Here is a 15,954-nt window from a genome sequence, read left to right on the forward strand (position 1 = left end):
ATATATATATATATATATATAAAATCCGTTTACTTTTTATCCATGTATTTTTAAATAAAAATAATACCTACTACATTATCAATAAACAATAAATGAGATTATACTAATTCTAATAAGTTTCAAGAAAACATATTAGCTTCTTACGATTCATTTAGTTGAAGAATATATTATCTCGAGATAAATTATAACTCCACCAAGGGGCGGAGCTAGAAATCAGAGTAAATATAAAAGGAGTCCTTCCCCAACCCCACCGCTTGAATGTCTTCCTTCTATAACACACTACTTTCTTCGTATGTATATTTTCAAATCCAACAAATCCGTCAGTTTCTCTTCGGAATATTCTTCAGTTTCCCGCTACTCTCTCTTTCTCTCTCTAAAAATTAATATCTTTAAACCCTAACTTCACTCAAAAACGGTCAGTTACATTCAATTATACTACTCTCTTTCTCTCTCTACAATTTAGGTACATTTTTCTGATTTTAATGTTTATTTTACGAATTCGAAGCAATTCAAGCTGTTTTGTTCATCGTTGTATGTTTCCAAGCTGTTTTATTTTGGATTTTGCGTTTTTTGTTGGTTCGTCAGGTGTGAATCTGTTTGTTGTGAAATTTTGATCCTGTTCGATTGATTGATGGAATGTTAGTGTAAAGTTTTGATATTTGTGGTGAATTTTGATATTTTTTTGGTTAAGAGATGTAAAAAAGGGGATTTTTTTTGTGTGTTTTGTGTTTGGGCGCATCTATGGAACGGGAAGATGTACGAAAATTGATTTGTATTGGAATGAGTGAGTTTGAGTGGATAGGAATGATTTATATAGCGGATCTGTACTGGTTTGGGGTTGAGGTGTAGTTCACTGAAACAGTTCATTTAATTTGACTACTCTGATTAGCTATATATGTATCTGGATTTTAGGTGCATTTTTATGTGTTTTATAAATTTGTTTTTGTATCCATCCCCTGTTTATTTGACTATTTCGAAGCAATTCAAGTGTTTATCTGCATTTCACGGCGTCTTGTTCATTATTGTATGTTTTGAAGCTATTTTTTGGGGAAAATAATAGTCTTTTTTGCTTGTTGGTGTTTTTTATTAAGGTGATAATTCTCTTCGTTTGGAAAATCTGATAATGTTTGATTGCTGACAAAATGCTAGTTTAAAGTTCTGATCTTTGTGTTGAATTTTGAGTTTTTTGTTTGTTTAAAAGTTGGATTTTTGTGTGTTTTATTAGTTCTTGAGGAGGTACTTTAGGGATAAGCATGAAATTGAAATATATGAAGTAGATTTGTTTGGCCACTACACAAAAATGATATGCACAAATTGATTTATATTGGGGTTGAGCTTGAGTGGTTGGTTACAAATGATCTTGATAGAAGATCTTTGCTAGTTTGGGGTCGAGGTGTAGTTGATTGATTGATTATGCTGAGGAGCACACACATGTGCATTATCCTTCTCTTGCTGAGCTGTGAGATATTTCATTGTATTGCTGGATTATTGGAAAATCTTTCCACACCTTTGTTTGGGTGCCATGAACATTTAGGATTGAGGATATATGCTTGTTTTCTTGTCAGAATCTTCTTATGATCTGTTTGAAAAAGAAATTCTATTTTCTTATTTGGTGTAACTAATAGCTCTTGCCACTTCCAAGTCTAGATAAAAGAAGAGGGTTATAAGTTGACAGCTAGTATAGCATTATACTGATTGTTGGGCCCAACATGTTTACTGGTGTGAATAGAGCGAAATGTGGATTTTAATTTCTGTAACTGTTCTCGTTTTCCTTAATTAGCTTGTGCGTTCAAGCATTTGTTCTTACTTCTTCCTCGTCGTAATTGTTTTGCAGTTTAAGGATATTCTTTGGCCGCAAGATCATGATACAAGTTAAAGAGGAAGCTCCAACTCTGGACATTGGTGGATTCATTTCTTGTTCATCTCTCTCTGATAGCAGTTATGAGGCTAGCACTCCAAGATGCTCCTCCGAGCCTGGGTTAGCTGAAACCTTTGATTTTTTTCTGTCTTTGAACAGTTGGGCCTCAAATAAGGTCTTTGAAAAAGATGGCTGATTGATGCAATTTTAGTTTTCACTTCAATTGTTTAATCCTATTTCAGTTCCAGTTGTCGAAGGAGCTCAGGTCCAACTAAGCGTTCTTCTCAGGCAGGCTGGACAGAAGAAGAGGTAATAAGGCTAGTCGCTGGAGCTCTTGTTGTACCTATTATGTGGTTTGATTTCAAGTGCATTAGTTCTCCATTGAATCTTTCTTCATACATGTATGATGGTTTTTATAACCTTGTGATTAGAGTGTGTCTCCTTGATAATTAGGTACTTATAGAATTATCTGTCTGAGTTGTCATGTCCTTTTTCCTTTTGGCTTCTGATGCATGTGGATGCTTAGGATGTATAATTGAGCAAAGGAAAGGATAAAGATAGATTTTGTTAGTCATAATTCCAGTTTAATTTACTCACTTTTACTATTTCCATAGGCTCATTTCCTTTGATCTAGAAATTTCTGACATCTTTATTTCTTTCACAGGACAATCTATTGACTGAAGTGGTGGAACGGTTCAAAGGAAGAAACTGGAAAAAAATTGGTAAAACCATTTATTCTGTCTTGCTCTATACCTTTCAGCTAGGTTAACCACAAAAACTTTTACTTTTTGCTCCAAGTCACATTATGACTTGGTTTCCATCTTTTGAATACCTGGCTGTTTCATGGAGTAACTTATACTGTTGTATCTATGAGCAAAATTTGTCTGCTGAACATTTTGTGTGGTTTTATTGTGTTCTCTTTTGTTCTATAGCTGAGTGCTTGAATGGAAGGACTGATGTGCAGTGCTTGCATCGCTGGCAGAAGGTTCTGAATCCTGAGCTTGTAAAGGGTCCTTGGACAAAGGAGGTATTAAACAGTTCTACAACCATTGCTTTTCTACGAGTTATATCCCAATTATCAAGACTTTGATTATTAAAAACAACTGTTTTGTTCCATTTGGAATTTCAGGAGGACGACCTGATTATTGAGTTAGTTGAGAAACATGGCTGTAAGAAGTGGTCCGCTATTGCAAATTCTTTGCCTGGTCGCATTGGCAAGCAGTGTCGGGAAAGGTCAGTTTCTAACTCCGCCTAAATCTGTTGCTATGCCACAGCTTGTATTTATACCTCCAACTAATTTACATGATCATAAACCCAGAACTTTTCAAAAGGCTTCCTGGAACATCTGTAGTTATGTTGCTTACAGAGTTATTCCTTGCCTTGAGAACTCATTTTGTCTCACTTTTCTCTTGTGTTTTGCAGGAATCTTATCTTTTTGTCTTATTTTCACTTTGCCCTACTGGATTTTCTGTCCTGTGTAGGTCCTGCTCGTTTATAGGAGCATTGTATTTCCTGTTATCTATTGCTTGATGTTGTGTGCGTCTTTTCAAAGCAATTAATCAATCAACTAATGCCCCAATTCGTAGTAGGGGTTGGCTATATGAAAAATCCATAATTTGAGGCACAACCCTTCTTTATAAGGATTCAGACTGGCTATGTTTTGCACATAGGCAGATTTTTCTTTTGTAAATGAATAAGAAAAAGCATGAAAACTGGGAGCCAGCTAAATATTTGGTTACTGCGATTTACTGGTGAATCATTTGTTGGATTTTGCAGTTAAAGCCTAAAAGGAGATCCACATTTCTATATTCTGTTCCTGAAAAAAGGAAGTGACATTGGTTGATTAATTGCAAGTTATTATAGTTGTTTCAGTCTGCTATGTTCACTAACGTTGTGAGATCGTCCATGAATGTCACAGATGGCACAATCATCTTGACCCAACAATAACAAAAGATGCCTGGACTGAACAGGAAGAATTGGTCCTATGCCACTATCACCAATTATACGGAAACAAGTGGGCTAAAATTGCGAGGTTTCTGCCCGGAAGGTATTCTAAAAAATCTATTCTTCTATTATGTAGATCAGTGTGTCTGATTTAGAGATTCTTTGGGCATTCGTAAAAATGTAGATCAAGTAATTTGTAATATCTATCACCCTCTCATACCAATGGCAGATCATGTGGAGTGCATGATTCTGAAAAGTCAGCATTAGTAATAGTGTGGTATAACTTGTATGCCATATCAAACACAACCTTTTGATTTTTAGGATTCCTTGGTACATTGCTTACAGAGTGTATCAAAATCTTGGACACTACTCGAGTTTGTTCAAGGGAGATAAGTAGATAATTTTTATAATGAAGGCAGTGAAGGCATATGCAGCTTTCTCTTTACTTTTACTTCTCCTTATCTTATTCTCCAGTTTCACTTCCATCTAGACTTCTAAATCATTTTCTCCCAATATGGTTTCTTCTTTTACTTCTTGAGGTTCAAAACTATCCATGTCTGGAACTCTCTTAATATTTTATTTTGTCAATTTGAAATGGAAAAAAAGTTGAAAGCATCATTTTGGGCCTAACTCCACCCCAATATCTAGCTCAAGAGGGGAGGATTTCCCAAGACCATATATGAAGATCAGCCATCTCTTTTTCATTCTATATGGGGCTCTTAAACACTCTATGTCATGCCCAGGACGGAACATCTAGAGTGTGGGCAATTTAAATAGGGGCCCGACATCGGGAAACAAGAATTGGGATGAGTTCTGGTATCACTAGGTAAAGAAAATGAATCTTGGGCCTAACTCAACCCCAAAAGCTAGCTCATGTGTGGAGGATTTCCCAAGACCATATAAGGAGACCACCCATCCCTTTTTCACCCAATGTGGAACTCTTCAACAATTTTCAACTTGTAGTAATAAGCTAAGTTTTATTTTTTAGTCAGATTGACCCTCGGCAAGCAAGTTAGGAGAACCAAATGGGGACAGAGGTAGTAATAGTATGATAGCTTCTTTCCGCAGAAGCCTGGATATTCTAGGTTTCGTAACTGTACTTTTAAGGACTCAATGTGCACCCTGTTTAATTCAGAGGATTGGCATTCTTTTGTGCTAATAGCTGCAGGTACATGTGTCAATTTGTATCTATCAAGTCCAGTTTCTAATTTATCATGATTACTCTAAAATGATTTTTTTGCCTACGCTTGATGCATTCTGTTTGATTGATTTTTGCTCAAGTATCATAGGCACGTATCTTTGATTAGTTCTCCTTTCTGATCTATTTTTCCTTTTGGCGCTCTCTTAGGACTGATAATGCAATTAAAAATCATTGGAATTCCACTCTGAAGAAAAGATTGAACTTGAATTTACTAAGTAGGTTAGTGCCGGATATCAAAAGTGAGGGATCTCCGGACTTCTCAACTCACAAGAAAAATCTGGAAATCAAGAAGCATCCAGCACAGGCTCATAATGCAGAAACAGTCTTTTTGAGCGAGCAGACAGGAGTAGGTAATGCTGCTGATGCTTGCTCAACTGATTTGAGAATTGGATCTGCTAATTCTCCTCAAAATGGTTTGCATAAGGGTACTTCTTCATTTGGAGCCTGTAAATCATCAGAACAGAAGGCGAGGGATCTGATAAAGCGATTTGGTGGAATACAATTTGGCAAGGCAGAAATTCTTCCAATTGGGGAGACAGATAAACAATGCCAATCCACTTTAAGTCTCACTAAAATATCATATCCTCTGTTGGACTCTTCTTTAAATGTTCCTTTAGATCCATCACACAACACCAGATGGAGTAGTTCTCAATTTGAGGCTGTTCGTCCTACTTCTTTTGGGAGTATGTATGAATCTCCCAAAAGGTCTAGGTACGACGCTGTTAATGATCCTGACCATGATTTCTTGAGTTTGTCATTGGCTGCCTTCACCGAGGTTTCCCACGGTAACAAGAAGAACAAAACATATGATACACAATCTTCTTTGGCTCTCAATCAGCCTGGCCGCTTGTATTATGAACCACCAAAAGTAAAGGACTTGATGATTTCTTCAATGGATGAAAACCTTAGTAAAGACAACTTTATCGGGCAACATCATGGCCATCCACTTTGCTCTACACCTCCTAGTCTTAAGTTAACAGTCTCTGCTAATGGTAGCAGTCCAGAATCTGTGTTAAGGAACTCTGCAATGAGCTACACAAAAACTCCTTCAATCATAAGAAAGAAGACTTCAAGAATTGCAGAAGCTTCTGGGCATTCTAGTTGCACAGGCAGTACCACACCCATGCATTTTCTCGAGAGTGTACCTGACAGGGAAAACTCCTCAAACCTGAAGGACAGGATTTCTGGATGTAAAAGATCAGTTTCTGGAAAATCCCTTGGAAGACGGTTGGAATATGCCTTTGATATGGAATGGGGTTCCTCTAGATCTTGCACACCAGTTTCTGCAGTTCCACCTTGTGGACTTACTCTTGGTGCTAATACAATGTTAACACCATAAAAACAGGTAAGTGATGTATTTTCGGTTTTAGTTTTTCCTTTATTTCAGCTTTTTCCTGCCCAGTTAGACGTTTTTTATTATTTGAGAGCTTGAACTCTACATGAGCATCTTTATTGCTCTAGTTCCAGTTAAAAAGAGCAACTGATCTGACAAGTCTAAGAAAGATCTTAGCCTAACCACATATTTATGGATGTGTATAATTGTATTGCTTTCCGCATTTGTTACTCTCCCCAGTCTAAAATAAATGTTGTTACCTTTAAGAAAATTATTATTAGCACTAATCATAAAGGGTAATTTCTCATCACATTACCTTCCATCTCTACTCCGAACTTTTTAAGATCATTTATTGGAAGTTAGGGTAGATTTGAAAAATAAAATTAATGCCTTCTTGGTTTTCTAGAGCAACACTTGTATGGACCAAATTGATTTGGCTAAAAAGACGTTTATTTTGGACCAGAGTAGTAGTATATTTTGAGCAGTTACCCTTCCAAATTATGTTTGGCATTTTCGAACATAGCAAGGTGACCTATGTTTCAGTTATTTGCGAACCTTATCCAGTGATTCTTAGGCTCCTTGTTTTGGACGACTAGAATAGAAAGCAACTTCAAATTGATGTTTGACCCTTGTTTTAAGTAAAATCAATGTATAAAACAAGTGAACTCGTCAAGCTTCTAGCTTGTTTGTCTCAAAGAACCCGTGAGCCTGCAGGTTTTGACGACTTAAAACTGATCTGAAGATGACCTTATGGTATATTGTTGAACAAAATGGTATATTCATTGCCTATCTCCTATTAGATTATTTTTGCATATCCTTATTTGCAAAACAGATAATACTTTATGGCAGAAGGAGTGAAGTTGTATGTGCATGGATGTGTTAATGTTTATGGTAATATGTGACCATTCTGCAAAGAGCGATGTCACATGTTTCCGCCTAAATGTTAATCTGTACTCCATCTGAACTAGTTTTGATCTAATCCTGCATTCTACTTCAGATTATATTTGTATTATTTCTGTCATAATTCTCTTCTTTTTGATTTTAGGATGAGCTATAGAGGATTTGTCTGGGGAAGCTTTTGTTTTAGATTACAAGCAGGTAAATTTTTACTATCTTCTCGCAGTTGTTTCACAATTATTGCTAGTACTCAAATTTGTACTGGTGTATCATATATCAATTGATCAATTCCAAATTGCAGAGTCAGTCAAATCATACTAAATAATGAATCAATCAAAGAACTCTCAACGCGTGTCAATTATCGAGGTAACAAAGACCAGTGAAGCAATGACATAGGCCGAGACACTTGACTGAAGAATTAGTTGGAGATGAAAGCTTAATGAGAAAATATCGCGGAAGGTATAAACTATATGACAAACATGTAAACTTGTTAGGGTAAGATTCTTGTTTTGGGAGTCGCACATTTCTGTGTGGATGTACTCTGAAAAACTGTTTCCCTGTCCTATTTCAGAAGTCTAGCTGAAGGAAAGGATTGGTTGTGTAAATATGCATTTAATTCAATTGCCTGCAGTTTTTGTGGCATTTTATGTTGTTCAAAAAATGTGTTCCTAGTGGTGTCTTGTTCCATGCCATTGATAAATAAGGTGAAAGTTAATTGTAGTAACTAGTAGTTTGGTAAGTTTCAAAATCTACTCTCAGCTTGATTAGTACATTAGGTTGTATTTCATAATGGAGGTCGGGGATTGATTCTCATAGTCATTGCCCTTCTCAATCGAGCTTGATGTATCCAAAGTGCGGCTTACATCCTGATTTGTGAACTATAAGTTCATAGTGATTTTAGGATATGGACGTATAGCGTCAGCATTTTTGGTAGACCATCATTTTCTCCAAATAACAGAATTGTATTTTGAACTATAAGTTCATAGTGGTTTTAGGATATGGACGTATAGCATCAGCATTTTTGGTAGACCATCATTTTCTCCAAATAACAGAATTGTATTTTGCATCCTTAGCTATCTCTTAAAAAAAAGTTTTAGGATAAAATGATAAGAACCAATTATTGCTTTGTCTATCAATCATTTAACTAATAATATATCCTATAATAGTACTCCCTTTTTCTTTATTGAACGCTTTTTTCTTTATGATAAGATTAGAATTATTATTCCTATATTAATGTTAAATTGATATTGGTTTTTATCCTATCTGATGTACGGTTTGATTATAAAATGCAAAATGGCAAACAAGAAAAATATTTTATTTTCACTTTTGTTATTTTTTGACAAACTGAGCTATCTGTACCAGATTTTCAGTTAGGAAAAGAATTCTTGGAAATCGAAATCTCTTAGATAAGAATTCCACGTCAGCCTTGACGTTGAAAATGACTCAAAAAAAGCTTTAGTTTTATCAAATTGGACTATAAAGCTTTTGTGTATTACAAAATCACATACCCATTGCCATATGGTGAGAGGTGATAATATTTGAGTGTGCGAACAAAATTCAATGTACTAGTTGAGAAAAAGGAAAAAAGTTACATATAAAGTGTAAAGATATTTTTAATGATGTGGCATTTTAAGCTCAAAACGAGGATTTTATGATCTTGTAGAGAATTTTAGATTGATTGAGGAAATGATTTGGTAAAAAAAAATATGAAAATGACAGAGTGATAATATGAGGTTTAGCATAGTGCCTTAGTTGTATGTGAATACATGAAGAGAAGTCGGTAGACTTTAATGGTCATGATTACCTAGTTGAAACGGATGGACACAATTGCTCTCTATATAAATTCATGTTGATGACTCATGTGAAACTTAATTTGAGAAAATTAATTAATAATTTCAAGTTACTAATATTTAATAATAATTGAATATATAGTTAAATATCTATAATTATTTAATAAATTTCTTAATATACTTATTCACATTCCATATTTTTATTAAGTGATTGAATAAGGTATAACAATACATCAATTAACCACAATTAAATGTTAAAAGCCTACATGCCAACACATATCATTTCACTTACTGCCTTACTATAAACACTGTATGCAAATGAATGATTACCAAACATTACCCACAATGCAAGGAGTATAGTTCAATGATCTCTTATAATTTTTCGAAAAAACTAATAACCATATCTAAACAGTCTAAAATGTAAACAAATACAAAGAATACATTAAAAATCATTATAAAATTTAAGAACAAGAAGTTTTTAGTAAGTGATATCTGGGAATATTATATATATATGTTCATAATAACATACATATTCACCAAATCCTTATTTGACTATTTGTCGAGTAACAACATAAGTATTATTTACTTGGTAAGCCATACTCAATATAATATACATATTACTATAATATATATTATATTATTATGGAATGTAATAGAAGACTTTAATCTTTGAAGATTTGTCCTAAAACATTCAAAAGATTACTTTCCCAAAAACAAGTTATATATGGAGTGACTCCCAACATTTATCATTTAAAACATTACTTCATACAAAATTTGTACATAACATAGTACATACAAAATTTGTACATAATAGTACATTCTTATCGATCAATTTGATTTTAAAGGTTATCAAATTTATTAAAATACAAAATAATTATATATTAAAAATCAATTAATCAATTTTTAATTTTTACAATAGGCAAGCATCAGTGTATTACCAACAAATTTTCAAACTACAACAAATGAAGATTTTTTTTTACAATTAGCTAACATAATTAATAATACTATATTGAGTAAACATGGAGAACATGAAAGCACGTTTCATCGAATAAGACTGTTATTTAATAACTACAATAGAGTTATCAATTAATCCATTAATAAAAAATTCAAATTGTTACAATATACAACAACAAACATAAACTCAGTAAAATTCGGAGAAGATAAAATATATGCATAAATAGTAAATCATTGAGATTACAACAGAATCCTAACTTAATTATAAAAGATTCTAAATCATTATAAAATTGTTAAATCAATAATTAATTATCGCCCCCTCACCCCACACACACAAAACTCATGCAGCCATAATTAGGATCCTAAACTTCCATAAAATTCTCTTTTCATCCCAATCTTCTCCCAAGAAACCCCACCCACCCCACCCCCTTTAACCCCTCCTCATAATTTTTCCAATTTTTTTCCTTATTTAACATCGTTGCTTATCTACTTTTTTTCAAGAAGAGTCTTGATTTGCTCAAAACTTTTTCTCTTATATCATCCCTTTTTCTTCACGTATCTTCTACAACTAAAAGAAAGAACCCATTTTTTTCTCATTTTCCATAAAAATTGGTTCTTGAAAGGATAAAGATTGAATCTTTTTTGTGTTTTATGAAATGGGTGTTCAGTGTCAAGAAAATATTTTGGTTACTGGAGGAGCTGGTTTCATTGGAACACACACTGTGGTGCAGTTACTGAATGAAGGATTCAAAGTTACCATCATTGATAACTTTCATAATTCTGTGGAAGAAGCTGTTGATAGAGTCAGAGAATTAGTTGGTCCTCAACTTTCACAGAATCTTGAATTCCATTTGGTATGATCTTTTTTTCAATCTTTGATTTTGATCAAAGCCAACAAACACCCTTTTTCTAAAACCACAAAATGGGGGCAAAAATGTGAAAAAATGAGCTTGATATGTTCAATTTTAGCTCAATTTACATTTTGTAGTCATTGAATGTTTAAGGCTCCATCATTAGCTTTTTGTGTGTGTGTGTGTTTTTCATTGCTACCCTGTATCATGTTGTTATCATTTTCTTAAAAAAGTAATCTTTATTTTATTTTATAGGAATCTTGATAGCTCTGTGATTGTACAACTAGGTCTTTTTAATCCTAGTTTTGGTTTGTGCAATGAATGCTGATAAATTCACAATACTAGAATTGTGTTTTTTCACCTTATTTGGGATTTTACCTTTGTTGCTTCTTGGTGGCAGGGTGATATTAGAAACAAAGATGACTTGGAGAAGCTATTTTCTAAGAAAGAGTATGAAAATTTTCTTGTTTTCAAATTATCTCCAGCTGTTATTATTTCCTTTGAATGCATTTCTATGGTGTGTCTTGATATTCATTGTTTTGTAATATATATTGAAAAAGGTTTGCTGCTGTGGTCCATTTTGCTGGACTTAAGGCTGTTGGAGAGAGTGTTGTTCAGCCCTTTCTTTACTTTGAGAACAATCTGATTGGATCAATAACTTTGTATTCAGTCATGGCCAAGTATAATTGTAAGAAGGTACGTCTTTCGATATAATTTTGGTTTCATATAGTGAAATATGCTATGCATTCAAGGCAAGTTGGAATCTGTTATGTTGATGATTGTTGCTACCCTGTACTTATAGTTTTGGTAGAGTTTGAAGGAAAACAGTAAATATGAGCTTCTTTCAAGAACTCATTTAGCCTCAAGAACATGGGGCGTAGCTAGGGGGCGAAAGGGGGTTCAATTGCTCAGGATGTGGCATATTTGGAATTCGTAGGAGGGTATTGAGTCAGTTCGTCAGGTTGATAACTTTTTAATGTGAATGTTAAATTGCAGTTGGTTTTTTCATCATCTGCGACAGTTTATGGTCAGCCTGAAAAGGTTCCCTGTGTGGAGGATTTTGAATTGAAGGCTATGAATCCTTATGGTCGAACAAAGGTTTGTATTGTTAATAATTGTATCTTAATTTTGTAGTGATTAAAGATTGATCATTTGATTCTATCTCATTCTGTAAAGTATGTAACTAAACCTGTGTTTCGTTCTATTTAATTAGCTATTTCTTGAAGATATTGCTCTGGATATCCAGAAGGCAGATCAAGAATGGAATATCATACTGTTGAGGTATTTCAACCCAGTAGGAGCTCATGAAAGTGGCAAACTCGGGGAAGATCCAAAGGGCATTCCCAACAATCTTATGCCTTACATTCAGCAAGTCGCTGTTGGTAGATTGCCAGAGTTGAATGTATATGGCAACGACTACCCTACACCTGATGGTACCGCGGTAGGTTATGTTTGGCTGATTCTTTGTGACTGTATCTTCTTTGTACGAGGAGAAAAAAGATATTGAACGACTCAACATAACCATCTGACTAGAGTTCATACGAAAGAAACAGAAAATGAAGTGTGAGCAAAACTTACCAGCTGGAACAACTTATTGAACTACTTACAATGAAGAGAAAAGACAGAAATATAGTAGAATATCCAAATATATTCATGGCATGAATCACCTTTAACATATTTTGTTTCTGTACTTAACTAATAAATGATTTTTAATCTATTTCTCACTAGATACGAGATTATATCCATGTTATGGATTTAGCGGACGGTCATGTTGTTGCACTTCAGAGACTTCTAAGGCAGAATCATATAGGTAAGTAATCCTTTTCAAAGCAAAGTTTAGATCTGAATTCTTTTTACATTTGTTCGAGCTAATGATACCCTTTTGAATGATTTTGACATTTCATATTTTGCTGTTGAAGGTAACATCTTGTGACATTTGTTCTTCTCCTTGATGGTTTGCATTAGGTTGTGTTGCCTACAATTTGGGTACTGGAAAAGGCAAATCTGTCCTAGAGATGGTTGCTGCCTTTGAAAGAGCGTCTGGAAAGGTCTCTTAACGAAACACGCTAACATGCTAAACCATACCTTGGAGAATGTGAATTATTTGAACAAAGCAACAAGCTCATCATATGTTGTACTAATATTTTTTTTTTGTTCCAGAAAATCCCGCTTAAAATGTGTCCAAGAAGACCAGGAGATGCCACTGCTGTTTATGCATCTACTGAAAAAGCTGAGAAGGAGCTCGGTTGGAAGTAAGTAGTAAATGGTTATTTTTCTATCCTTAGATCAACTAATGCTTGCGCCGAGCAGCCTCACCTCCCCCTGTTAAGGCTAATCTTCTTGCATAACTCTTTCATTTCAGGGCAAAATATGGTATAAATGAGATGTGCAGGGACCAGTGGAAATGGGCAAGCCAAAATCCCTGGGGTTACCAATCAAAGCCTTGATGTGTTAAAATAATAATACAAGTAGCACTTGGAGGACAAAACTGTAGTCAACATCCTAGTACTTTACGTTTTATGCAAACATAGATGTATCCAAGGACAAAAGTGTTCATCAATAATAGTTGTTGATGGTTATGTACTACTAAATCCTGTTGTTGTTTTCCCTTAATGGTTTTATGGGAACTTGAATGTTCCTCCTATTATGATCCCTTCAACCAAATTTCTTTACTGACTGTAATTCATTCAAAAAGAGTAAATGATCTAAGTCTATTATGCTATTGAAGGTGTGCAATTCTATACTTCATTGTTGATGAAGTTATGGTTTATAATTGACTCAAACATATCTTTTGGCTCATAATAGTTGACTTTTTTCACCTACTTACATTTAATTTAGTAGTGGTTAACCAACTATTCTGTCCTTTGGACAAGACTTAATACCAGCTAGTTAGTTATCTCTGTGTAAAATATGCAAATTTGCTGCAAAAGAATCCCAGACTTGGTTCTTTCCTGCTATTGGTCAAATTGTTCTTTTGAGTAAAATCATTTGCTAACAGTTGGAAAAAGGAGAGAACTATGAAAGAAGAAGGTAATGTGATGGTGATTGCTCAGAGAATGATACCTGGTGCTTCTCCTTCTCCTTCATTAACTCCACACTCAACAGCTACACAACCACCTTTGCCAACACCATCACCATATTCGTTCTCAGTGGCATCGACAAGGTTGAGATCAAGGCCTTCTATATATGCATATGATCTTGCCTTAAGATCACTGGCACTCTTGTTCTCCTTCATCTCTGCTCTTTCACTAGCTGTACCATCACCAACAAGGACAAAACAAGGAACGATTTCCAAATTCTATGATAACTCACAATTGACGTAAGAATCAACACCAAGCTTATTTTTTTTGTTGTCTCCAAGAACCCTTGCAAGGACTTCTGATAGTATAGGATTTTAGGATTTAAACTAAGACAACATTCAGTCCTATGGTTTTGAGAGCTGTTTTTACACTACTGCAGGTACTGCTTCACAGTAAGTATACTAGTTTTTATCTACTCAGCCTTTCAACTCTTCAAGAGAGTTTGTGACATCGCTTATAGAGGTGTCTTGATCTCCGATATGACCTCTGACTATCTCAGTTTCATACTCGATCAGGTATTTACTAACTTCAATTAGCTAGAGATTACTTCCGAGTCCAAAACCTTAAGGAAGCTGGCTCACTGTCTCACATGTAACTACGACCATAAAATGATAAAATGGTTGCATCCCTACCTTTAGTTAAAACTAGTAGCAAGATAAATCTTTCAAAACAACGAATTCTCATAAGCAGAATGTTTTACAGTTGACAGGTTACCTTCTCGTGTCCTCTTCTTCAGTAACTATACCAGTCATTCAACAGATGGATAGCCAAACCCCTCTCTGGAAGGCAGCTATTCTTGCTGTTTGCATGTCATTTACTGCTTTCATGGTCCTTGCGGTGTCTGCACTCTTATCAGGCTACAAGCTGTGCAAAAGGATCATATGGTGATGAACTGTGAATCGAACGTGCAGCCTTCAACTCCAGGATTGACAAAGCAACCGTAGTGTAAAATGGGACATGATTTATTCTCTCCTTTTTGTTTCCGTCAAGAAGTTTTGATCTGCTTGAAGCATCACAAGTAGCAATTGGGTGGCATATACCAAATATCCTCTACTACACTAATGGTCTGGTAGAAGTTGATAACAACAAGAAGAGGGTTTCAGAAGTTTATAGCAAAGAAGAGAAAAAAATTTGGTAGAAAATATGCATATGCACTATTAATTGTAGTGCCACCGTCATGGTGAATGAACAGTATAAGTAGTATCAAACTAGTTTGTACTTCCTTGCTTCAAAGTAACAAAAACTTACAATTCTCTTTCTACAGAAAATGTTATACTGCTTCCACTTATGCCATGAAGATAATAATTGAACAGGAGTATTCCCTTCTCTGCGTCGTGAATAAAATTATAAATACTATAAGACGCTAGCGATTCCATATAACCAAAATACTCAACCTTCCTTGATGAACAAAGAAGTAGGTTCAGTTAAAAACCTACAGTTGTCTCCTATTCAGCATTAGAACATCAATTCACATAGTACTTTACAACTAAAGACAAATCTTGAATAACATTTGTCTCAGATGGCTTACATATATGATTCCAAATAAGTAGAAGCTGAAGCAACTCGTTCACCATACCATCAGATATTCTTTAGAAGGCAAAATCTCATCTGAATTCGCATGTTAATGGCTAGCAACAACATTTCAGCTCTCACCATTAGTAAACAAATTTCAGTTGTCTTTGGTGATTTGTCTTGTAAAAATTTGACAGAAGCAAGTGCTATGCAGTTTAATCTTCTATAATGACAAGATTTCCCTCAGAAAATTCACAAGCCTGGATGGAGAGGGAAAGCTGTTTCTGTAGCTTTTTTACCACAAAGACTTCTGACTCTTCACATATGGTTACTACCGTGCCCTTGCGGCCAAGTCTGCCGGTACGGCCAGCTCGATGAGCATAATGAACTGAGTCCGTAGGTAACCCCAGATTAACTACAAGATCACATTCAGGTAAATCCAAGCCTCTAGCTGAAAGCTCATTCGTTAGCAACACCCTGATCTCCCCATTTCTGAACTTCTTTAAGATTGTTGATCTTACAAGTTTGCTGAGA

The 15,954-nt window shown here is 34.9% G+C and overlaps 3 protein-coding genes across 4 annotated transcripts; all 3 read left to right on the plus strand.

The window, feature by feature from the left end:
• The first annotated feature begins 287 nt into the window (after positions 1-287).
• LOC125851335 (transcription factor MYB3R-2-like) lies at positions 288-8,004 on the plus strand. 2 transcript variants are annotated; one of them, XM_049531118.1, is made up of 10 exons: positions 288-415; positions 1,835-1,978; positions 2,101-2,167; positions 2,523-2,580; positions 2,791-2,885; positions 2,988-3,091; positions 3,777-3,905; positions 5,151-6,348; positions 7,382-7,434; positions 7,535-8,004. In XM_049531118.1, the coding sequence occupies exons 2-8, from the start codon at positions 1,863-1,865 to the stop codon at positions 6,340-6,342; spliced, it is 1,761 nt and encodes a 586-aa protein (XP_049387075.1). In that variant the 5' UTR covers positions 288-415; positions 1,835-1,862; the 3' UTR covers positions 6,343-6,348; positions 7,382-7,434; positions 7,535-8,004. The 2 variants fall into 2 exon arrangements, with proteins under 2 accessions (XP_049387075.1, XP_049387074.1); XM_049531117.1 differs by having other exon boundaries at positions 313-463.
• A 2,337-nt stretch (positions 8,005-10,341) lies between these two features.
• On the plus strand, positions 10,342-13,536 carry LOC125851330 (bifunctional UDP-glucose 4-epimerase and UDP-xylose 4-epimerase 1-like). Its single transcript, XM_049531113.1, has 9 exons — positions 10,342-10,831; positions 11,229-11,278; positions 11,389-11,524; positions 11,825-11,926; positions 12,042-12,269; positions 12,557-12,638; positions 12,794-12,876; positions 12,989-13,080; positions 13,191-13,536. Exons 1-9 carry the CDS (start codon positions 10,634-10,636, stop codon positions 13,273-13,275), a joined length of 1,056 nt encoding a protein of 351 aa, XP_049387070.1. The 5' UTR covers positions 10,342-10,633; the 3' UTR covers positions 13,276-13,536.
• A 182-nt stretch (positions 13,537-13,718) lies between these two features.
• LOC125851331 (CASP-like protein 4A4) lies at positions 13,719-15,490 on the plus strand. Its single transcript, XM_049531114.1, has 3 exons — positions 13,719-14,147; positions 14,288-14,423; positions 14,611-15,490. The coding sequence occupies exons 1-3, from the start codon at positions 13,846-13,848 to the stop codon at positions 14,794-14,796; spliced, it is 624 nt and encodes a 207-aa protein (XP_049387071.1). The 5' UTR covers positions 13,719-13,845; the 3' UTR covers positions 14,797-15,490.
• The last annotated feature ends 464 nt before the right edge of the window (positions 15,491-15,954 follow it).

Source organism: Solanum stenotomum, unplaced genomic scaffold (genome assembly GCF_019186545.1).
Source record: "Solanum stenotomum isolate F172 unplaced genomic scaffold, ASM1918654v1 scaffold24438, whole genome shotgun sequence".
Taxonomy (NCBI): Eukaryota; Viridiplantae; Streptophyta; class Magnoliopsida; order Solanales; family Solanaceae; genus Solanum; species Solanum stenotomum.